The 9,956-nt window shown below is 44.2% G+C and overlaps 1 protein-coding gene across 1 annotated transcript; it reads left to right on the forward strand.

Annotated features, from left to right (window-relative positions):
• Window positions 1-4,803: 4,803 nt before the first annotated feature.
• LOC108941282 (leukotriene B4 receptor 1-like) lies at window positions 4,804-9,588 on the forward strand. The gene is made up of 5 exons (XM_018764003.2): window positions 4,804-5,238; window positions 7,339-7,956; window positions 8,541-8,741; window positions 9,050-9,093; window positions 9,188-9,588. Exons 2-5 carry the CDS (start codon window positions 7,348-7,350, stop codon window positions 9,465-9,467), a joined length of 1,134 nt encoding a protein of 377 aa, XP_018619519.1. The 5' UTR covers window positions 4,804-5,238; window positions 7,339-7,347; the 3' UTR covers window positions 9,468-9,588.
• The last annotated feature ends 368 nt before the right edge of the window (window positions 9,589-9,956 follow it).

A 9,956-nucleotide genomic window follows, 5' to 3' on the forward strand; every position in this document is an offset into this window, starting at 1 on the left:
TGTTTAAATGGGTAAGTAGTTGGAATGTTGACACTGTACATTGCTTTGGTGAAATGTGTCAGCTAGATAAATAAATTTCCTCCCACAGTCCAAAGCCATGCTGTTCAGGTTCACCCATAGTGTATAAGTAACAGAGAGAGTGTGTTCCCCTGATGTATGGATGAGTGACATAATGTATCTAGTAGTGTAGGTCACCTTGGTGAATAAGGTGCATGGGCTGATAACACTACATAGAGCTCATTAGAAGTTGCTTTGGACAAAAGTGTCTGCTAAATTAATGTAATTTCCCATAAGAACCCATGTTACAGTGAGTTTAAGCAGGGAAATATTTATTGTAAATAGTTGCATTATGGGAAAAATGAGTAAACTAAGTGTGCAACCACTAGGGTGACTCACGGGCAACATAAAGGAGTATTTGCCAGCAGGGAGAAAGACTTCTCAGTCTGCTTAGGGACCCTGGGCTGAATGGAAATACAGATTTTTGAGGAAACTTGGTGTTTGAACACTGCATGTGCATCCTTCTTTGCCCCATCTGACCCCAGAGTGCCATGCACCACAGTATACATGTTGGGCTCTACTCACTTTTGCATTATTTTACTTAGTCTTCATTATGTCTTTTCTGTTTACCTATTACTGCAAACTGCATGCTGTAGAGAGTTCTAGAACAGAGTCCATGTAATTCAGTAATTTTCTAGATGGGTAACACCTGTAGACATTCTGCAGGGCAGGAATAAAGTATTCTAAGCTTTACTGTGGCTCATTATTGAGATGCCAATGAACCTTGAATTGTTTGAAAAAACATCAGTTTCATCATTCCTGCTTGGTCTTGTAAAGTCAGCTGGCAATGCCTGTAGTGTAGTGGCTGGATTTGCTACGTTTGGATCCAGAGGTTGCAGTTTCAATTCCCCCCTCTGGCTGAAGGACCCTTGAGCAAGGTACTTACCCTAAATTACTCCAGTAAAAATCACCCAAATGGATAAATCATTACAAGCTTTAGAAAAAAGTGTCAGCTAAATTAATAAATGTTAGTACCTTGAGGTATCATTTTTACGTACATGATAATTACATCATTATATATATATAAGATTTTCATATACTCCATATATACCTAATATCTATTTCACATATTTCATAGCTACATGAGCAGAAAGATTTTCAGTTCTGACTCTAATGTGGTGTTATGTCCTCCTCCTCTCACTCAAAAGTGCTGAATCCTTCTCAACATTCAATAATAGTCTCAAAACTCACCTCGTTTGGCCTTGCTTCTCCCCTGATATCCCATGCTCTCGATAAACATGTACTACGTTATCTGTTTAACACACAGCACGTAATTATTAGGAACCTCTGGCAAATTTAGTTATATGTACCTCATTCCTGCACAATTATTAATTACACTATTCTGCAATTTTTTGAAATCACTACAACCGCTTGTCCCGAGTGGAGCCGGAGCCTAACCCGGCAACACAGGGCGAAGGCCGAAGGGGGAGGGGATGCGCCCAGGGCGGGGCGCCAGTCCATCACAAGGCACCCCAAGCAGGACTCGAACTGGAGGACTACCACAAAGCAGGCACAGCTAATAGTCTGTTAAAATGCAATTTGTTATAATAGTGTACTATCATTGCTATGTACTCATGACTTCTGTCACTTTTTTGGTTTTCCATCCCAAGCCAAGCTCTCACAGTTGTCTAACCTGAAGTAAAAATTTAAATTCTGGAAGAAAACAGAATTTTTCTAAGAAATTCCATTCCATAGCATCCAATCTATAGAATCTCTATGAAAATAATTATGAAATATAAACCCTAATAATAGTTTTTTCTTCCTTTATACATGGTTAAAATAATACACATTTTTAAAATTAGACCCATTTTATTAGAAATTCCAAAAATTTATATGTATTACATGTGGGGACCTTTCATGATAGTTTTATTTGACCTGTATTAAATTTCTTTAGCACTCAGCGCATTCTAAGGGCTATGATGAGGAAACTGTTAGCAGTATAAGATGGGTAACACCTGGTAGTGTAAGGCAGGGACAGCTGGTAGTGCAGTGGTTAGAGCTGCTGCCTTTAAATCCAACTATTGCAGGTTTAAGTATCACATGTAGCTGAAGTACCCTCTACCAAGGTAATTACTCTAGTAAAATTACCCAGCTGTACAACAAATGGTGAATAAGTTTAAGCAGCTTAACATTGTTAGTTGCTTTGCAGAAAAGTGACAGATAAATATAAATGTAACACTGCTGCCCTGACGTACCTGGGCTGTTCAGGCATCAGTTTGAATTTGGCTCGGTCTGTCTGTTCACATTGCTGTCTTCTTGTTGCTCTGGTTTCCACCCACAAGAACAAAAATGTGTGTTTCAGGTGAATTGGTGGCTCCAAATTGTCTGTAGCAGATGGGGGCTACTGTGGAATGGACCGACATCCTGTTCAGAAGGTACCCTGATTAGCTCCTTACCCTCTGCTTCTACGATAGGCTCCAGACCACCATGACTCTGGATCTCACAAGCGCTTATGAATGAATAAAATAGGTTTGGCCTATGGGTTATACTTATAAGACTTTTCTTACAAAAAAACCATTTCATATGTACAGCTATTATGTGTTGTTTGGGGTGTTCAAAACTGCAGATAACTTGGAGACCTTAAAGCTAAAGAAATGAAGTTCTTACACGTTTTACATCTGTAGTCATACTAGCGCCATGGTTGGAAACACCACCCATTTTTTCACAATCCTTTTCTGCCAACAGAAGTTGAGTGAAAGTCTGTACAAACAGCCTCTGCCCCAATAGAAAAGAAACATAAAACCATTTTACCCTGGACAACAATGCCAGGGGGCAATCGGGAGATTGTACTTTTCCTGGTGGGCTGGGAATGAAAAGTGCTCGATGGTGTATGGACTTGCTGGTGTTTGCTCTGCGTAGCTGAGACACACACACACACACACACACACACACACACACACACACACACACACACACACACACACACACACACACACAGGTGCCTGCAGATGAGTCACGTTCTGAAGCTCTACTGTTGTGGTAATTTTGGGAGTGGACACCAATTGGCAAAATTTTACCTGAAATCACAACTGCTCAGTTAATGATCCAGTTCAGCAGGTAAAGGGAATATTGAGAACAACAGCGGCATGAAGAGAAAAGATAAACATCGGGCGGAAAAGGTCAAGCTTGTCAAGCTTAAAAAGACAAAAGCACTGCAGACAGTTACAGCTAAGAGCTCATAAATAATGGATATATTCCACGTTAAAGACAGGTGAGACGCAGCAGATGTGCACCGTAAAATACTGAGCGTAACCTGATACGTCATGGAAAATGATTTCACAGATGCTGGGCGCTGGAGATCATCTATAGAATATATTATGCTATTCCGTGAGTAAGTTTTATTTCAATAATGCATAAAATTGCCTTCAATCTTTCTTGTAGCCCAAGAACAACAGAGAGATGACAGACACACGTATGTACCCTGCACAGTAAATTATTACAACAAAGGCACAATTACCATTTAAAATATACAACAACAGTATCATTTTGACTATCATAGTTCAATAACCATAGTCCTGAGATGGACTAGCCCCCGCTCTGGGTTTTTCCGCTTCTGCTTTTGGGATAGGCTCCAGATCGCCCTGACCCTGCAACAGGTTAAGTGATTATCAGTAGGAAGTGTGAGTTAATAGCCTTACTGCTTCTATTGAAAAGATACCATATCTTCCTTGTCAGCAATCAATGCAATGTCAGTAATATATATATAAGGTGTCATTATGTGGGCGACATGGTGAGTAGTGCTGCTATCTCACAGTGCCTGGGTGGTGTGAGAGGGCTTGGGTTCAATTCCCGCTCAGTCTGTGTGGAGTTTGCATGTTCTCCCTGCGTGGGTTTCCTCTGGGTGCTCTGGTTTCCTCCCACAGTTCAAAGACATGCTCCCAAAGACAAAGTGTCAGTGACGGAGAGAGTGTGTATGTTCCACTGATGTATGGATGAGTGACCCATTGTAAGTAACGTATCTAGCAGTGTAAGTCACCGTAGTGAATAAGGTGTGTGGGCTGATATCACTGCATGGAGTTCATTGGAAGTCGCTTTGGAGAAAAGCATTGGCTAAATAAGTAAATGTGACATTAATTTTGTCATTTTAACCTTTAAAAACTCATCCTTTGAAATTAAACTAAAAATCGGGGACGTTTCTCTGCATTTCCCTCTCTGATTTGCGACAGAGATCGCGCCTGGGATTCATGCACCGGTTATCTGACCTCCCAGATTCTATCACCTGTCTGATGTTGCTGTGTAAACTCGCAAATGCGGATTAAAATGTGTGTATATTTCAACGCATAGGAAAAAGCAAAAACAAAAAAAAAAACCTCCAAATGCACAGACAGAAATATAAGCAAATATCTACTTTTGCCTTCGTCCATCTATAAACGCACTCGGTCTTAAATGAGAGATTGATGGGCCCACACCAGATACACATACCAGTACAGCTTCTGTCATGCCCAGGGTACGAATGTGTGATGGTTGCTCCGCAGTACACGATGTTCAGGATCCTGTTTCCTTTAGATATTCTCAGTTCACCTGCGGGCACTATTTTCTCCTACTTTTACTACCAGAGGAGTGTAAGTGTGAGTAATGTTTACTGGTTAATGAAAAGACAATCAATCAATGCCAGTCCTCCCCCTCTACCTTTCTGTGTCACACACAGCGCGATCTGGGTTACTTATCGAAGCAGGATGCAGCTGAGCGCGATTGAGAAACCTGGTGAGCGGAGCGCTGAGGTCACCGTGTGACTCACCTACATCCTGGGGTATTTTATCCAAGTGCGTTTGTCTGCAGGTGTTGGGGAATTATAGTCTGGCATGGTGACTGTTTGCGTATGGAAATGTGTGTAAGTGTTCCTGGGAAGGAGCGCGGGAGCAGTCTGAGCAACTCGCTGAGCCCGAAATCCCAGGGGAGGTTTGGAAAGGACACGTGGGATATAGGAGGAACGCGCTGCGATAGGAAGACATGGTCCACGTTCTCTTCCTGCAAGCCTCGGCTCGTCTGAACGTTCATGAGAAAGGGCGCGGCGTGTAGACAGGAGCGGCACCGCAAGAGCCATCCTCCAGATTCCGTCCTCCTGGCAACGCTACACCATCTCCTCTACTGCTCACCCTCACCACTGCTCACGTTCTCTGCCCTGGTCCCCGCTCTGGACCCTGGACCCTGGACTCGGGCTCCTGCACTCTTGCTTTGGAGGTGAGTTTGCAGCACCTGTTCCGACTGGCGTGGCAGCCTTTGCAAAATCAGGGCCACGCTCTTCACGTGGAGGGGTGTGTGTGTGAGTGACCGTGTCTTTATGCACGTGCATAGCGTGTTTGTGGTGTACGCTTCTTTTTCAAGCACACGCGTGGCAGTGCACACAAGTTCGCAATGGCGTGTTTGCTGATGAGCGTGTGCCGTCGCTGTGTTTTCTACCAGCCAAAATGCGGCCGAAAACAGCATTCAAATACAGCTGATATTTCTGTTTAACGTGTAAAATGCGGGGCAGCTGAGAGGGTCGTGGTTAGAGTGCTGCCTTTAGATCCGAAGGTTCGAATTTCACCTCCAGCTGTATTACCCTGGATCAAGGCACTTACACTAAACTGCTCCGGTAAATTACCCAGCTGTATAAATAGGTACATAATTGTAAGCGGCTTAATATTTTAAGATCAATATATTTAAAATACACACACACTTTCAGAACCGCTTGTCCCATACAGGGTCGTAGGGAACCGGAGCCTACCCGGTAACACAGGGCATAAGGGCGGAGGGGGAGAGAACACGCCCAGGACGGGACGCCAGTCCGTCGCAAGGCACCCCAAGTGGGACTCGAACCCCAGACCCACCGGAGAGCAGGACCTGGTCCAACCCACTGCGCCACCGCACCCCCATTATATTTAAAATAATAAAATAAAATTTTTAAATAGATAAAATAACATATTTTAAGATCCCCGGGGTAATTCAGCTGCATACAGCAGCCGATACAGACATGATAGACTAAACAAGCACATGAAGCAAAGACTCGCGATATGATAAGGTGCACGGAATGCGAATAGTTGCAATATAAGTTAAATATCTGGTATCTAATACACTGAATATTCTAAGTTGCTTTGGAGAGAAGCATGAGCTAATCTTAAGCGCGTGTCCAAATGTAGGGTTGTGTGCATCTGTACTGATCGTAGGTGTTGTCAGGCTGCAAGGCGCTGTGAAAGAACACGGGGGTTCGGCGTATTAAATCCGTAGTGTCGTGTCTCAGGTGTGTAACGCGCACTGATCCAACACACATCGAAGCTGCACAAAGCTCTCAACCATGGACCATTAAACCATGTTCGACAGACTGGTCTTTTATATAATAACCTGTCGCACAGGTTTTTACACCCTTACTCTGTCCCTCTCCGCTGCTCGATTGAAGGAAACTTCAAATCTGAGCAGCCCACTTTTCTTTTTAACAAGAGTTAAAAATCATCGTCCGTCAATCATCAGTTCAATCAATTGCTCTTCTGCCTGTTTTATCCTTGATTTTTTTTCACCCCGTCACATTTTCCCTTCCCTCCACTCCATTTTCCTGCAGTTTCATTTAAAACATCTCCAACGGCTGTCTTCATCCTCTTAATCTGATTCTCGCCTTCCTTGTCAGGTCATGTTCTTTCCTGTCTTTCCGCAGGATCTTCTAAAATGTAGCAGTGTATGTCTTAACCAGGGAGGAACAGGATTCAGTTTCGTGTATGAGGTTAAGTCAAAGAGTATCCCATTGCTTATAAATAATAATGCTTATAAAAAGATTATTATTATTATTATTATTATTATTATTTTCGCAGACACTTTTTGATTGAACCTCGTTTATTTTCTTGTATCAGGGTCCCTGATGGTGTCTTTCTGTCCAACAAAGTGGAATCATAAACCAGGAACTTTTTCACAGAGGGAGGAAATATAAATACAACGTAACGTAATAACGTTTAATTTGTAGTAGTTACGCACTGCGTTTACGACAAAAAATAATGTTTATTACTATGTAACGTAAATGTTTATATGTACCTCCAAATAAAAAAATTACGAGGAAGGTGATCAGGAATCGTCGATATTCGGATAAAGCTTTACTCAGCTACTTGTGTGACGAACGTTGGTTCATACGGTGGAAAGAAACAAACTAACTGTACTTTAGAATCACACCTGCTAATGCAATGAATACATTGTATTTTCTATGAGATGTACGTCACTTCGGAGAAAAGTGTCTGATAAATGTAAATGTAAACAACAATGGCATTCACTAAAATTGACTTCATAATTGTACATGTCTCTGTTTCACTTGTCTCTCAGATTACAGCAATGGCACAAACCCAAACTCCCCTCAATTCTTCATCCAGTTTGCTGCATGCCTTATCCTCCCCGCCATCCAATCTCAACAAGACGGCCTGCGAAAACATCATTTGCCACAATGCTTCCACAATCATAGCTTCGCTCATCCTGGGCCTGGTCTTCCTCCTGGGCTGCCCCGGGAACCTCTTTGTCATCTGGAGCATCCTGGCACGTGCCCGCAAGCGCTCCATCACCACCCTCCTCATCCTCCACCTGGCGTGCGCTGATGGATTCCTCATGACCCTCACACCTTTCTTCGTAATCTACCTGGCTAAGAAAACCTGGATGTTTGGCAACATCATGTGCAAGGGGATCTTTTACCTGTGCTGCGTCAACATGTTCGCCTCCGTCCTGCTCATCATGCTCATGAGTGTGTACCGGATGTTGGCTGTGGTATGCCCCCAACGTGTGGGCACCCTTGCCACCCGGAAGGCTTTTCTGAGGCTCCTAGTAGGAGTCTGGCTGCTGGTACTCATCATGTCCTCTCCCATCCTGGCGTTCCGAGAGGAGAAAGAAGAGAACGTTACTGAGCATATACGCACAATTTGCATACCCAACGCAAACACCCTAGAGAGTCTGGTAAGTGTTCGAACTGGGGTTGTGGAATTCCTTTCCTGCTCATTGGCAGGTTGGAACTGGGTGGTACAGCGAGTACCGCTACTGTCTCACAGCACCCAGGTGGTGTGAGAGGATGTGGGTTCGATCTCCTCTCAGTTTGTGTGGAGTTTGCATGTTCTCTCTGTGTCTGCATGGGTTTCCTCTGGGTGCTCTGGTTTCCTCCCACACTCCAAAGACATGCTGTTCAGGTTCCCCCATAGTGTGTGAGTGACAGAGAGAGTGTGTGTGTTCCACTGATGTATGGATGAGTGACCCAGTGTGAGTAGTGTATCTAGCAGTGTAAGTCACTGCAGTGAATAAGGTGTGTGGACTCATAACACTACACAGAGTTCATTGGAAGTTGCTTTTGACAAAGTGTCTGATAAATAAATGTAGATGTCATTGTTTTATTGTCTCCAAGTATTTATTGTTCTTCCATTCCTCCAGCTCAGCCTTTTCACTCTGAGTCTTCACCCCTCCAAGAATTTCTCACTTCTGGAGAACGTTACCGTCGCGCTACGCTTCTGCTCAGGCTGCTTGTGGTGACTTGTGGTTCTTGCTTCCAGGTGATGATCCACTACTCTATTGAGACATTCTTCGGATTTGTGCTGCCTTACGGGGTGATCGTGAGCTGCTACGTGTGCATTCTTCGCCGAATCAGACAGACCAAGTTTCGCCGCAGAATTCGCAGCGAGAAGCTCATTCTGGCCATTGTGGTGACCTTTGGCCTCTTCTGGCTGCCATACCAAGTTATAAATGTGATGCAGGTACAGTTATGTGTGTGTAATGTGCTCCTGTTGTGTGTGTGTGTGTGTGTGTGTGTGTGCGTGCTGCCAAGTTCTTGCCCCGTACATTGCAGTCCAAGACAGCTCAAATGATGATAAATTCTCATCCGAGGTGTTACATCTCATCGGGTATCGGGGGACCGAGAAAGGCCTAGTAACGGTGCTCAGTAGAGTTATACACAATTCTGAGGAGGTTCATTGAGGTTGCTTGAACACTAGAAGGACATGTCCCCCATCCCTCCCCTCACTCATACAGCTCAAGTTGTCAGTCTCTTCCCGTTTTCCTGCAGGTTATAGCCGGACTGTGCCCGGAGGAGTCTCCTCTGAAAAAAAGGTAAGCCATTTGCTATGGAAACCCATCTCTGCAAAAATGAGAAGTCCTGGAACTCAGCATAAAACAAAAAATTAACAGCACATCATTTTCACAGGTTGACTTACATGTGGCAGTCAAGCCGCACCATTACTTCTACACTGGCCTTCGTTAGCAGCTGCGCCAACCCTGTGCTCTATTCGTTGGCTGGAAAGGCCTACATTCGGCAGGCGGGCCTGGGGTTCATGGCACGGCTGTTCGAAGGCACGGATTCGAACACCAGGAAAGGCCGGCAGATGAGCCAGAACAGCAAACCGAAGGAAGAGGAGGGTGTGGATCTCAGCAACAAGGAAGCAGAATCCTCAGTTACCGTCAGTGCTGTCAAGATTCAGAGATAACGGAAAGCTTTGACCTACCCTGAACCTGCCTCATTCCAGCTTCAGCATGTTTTCTGACATTTACTTATTTAGCAGACATTTTTCTCCAAAGCAACTTCCAGTGAACTCTACGTAGTGTTACTAGCCCACACACCTTATTCACCGAGGTGACTCACACTGCTAGATACACTGGGTCACTCATCCATACATCAGTGGAACACACACTATGGGTGAACCTGAACAGCATGTCTTTGGACTGTGGGAGGAAACCAGAGCACCTGGAGGGAATCCACACACACACAGGGAGAAGATGCAAACTCCACACAGACTGAGAGGGGATCAAACCCACGTCCTCTCGCACCACCCAGGTGCTGTGAGACAGCAGCGCTACTTGCTGTAACCACCCTAGCCACTCTTACCGTATAAGAATAACTCATACTTTTATTTTTCTCTGATACCACCTCTTTTCTTCATCAAGCATTACAGAGAGAATGTTTCTTTTTCCTCGCT

Source organism: Scleropages formosus, chromosome 11, assembly GCF_900964775.1.
Source record: "Scleropages formosus chromosome 11, fSclFor1.1, whole genome shotgun sequence".
NCBI classification, from domain to species: Eukaryota; Metazoa; Chordata; class Actinopteri; order Osteoglossiformes; family Osteoglossidae; genus Scleropages; species Scleropages formosus.

Bases quoted from the DNA above. Each gene is read 5' to 3' on its own strand.
- LOC108941282 (XM_018764003.2), top strand. From the start codon at position 7,348: ATGGCACAAACCCAAACTCCCCTCAATTCTTCATCCAGTTTGCTGCAT. The intron at 7,957-8,540 runs GTAAGTGTTCGA...TCTTGCTTCCAG, and splicing joins CAAACACCCTAGAGAGTCTG to GTGATGATCCACTACTCTAT. The intron at 9,094-9,187 runs GTAAGCCATTTG...TCATTTTCACAG, and splicing joins GAGTCTCCTCTGAAAAAAAG to GTTGACTTACATGTGGCAGT.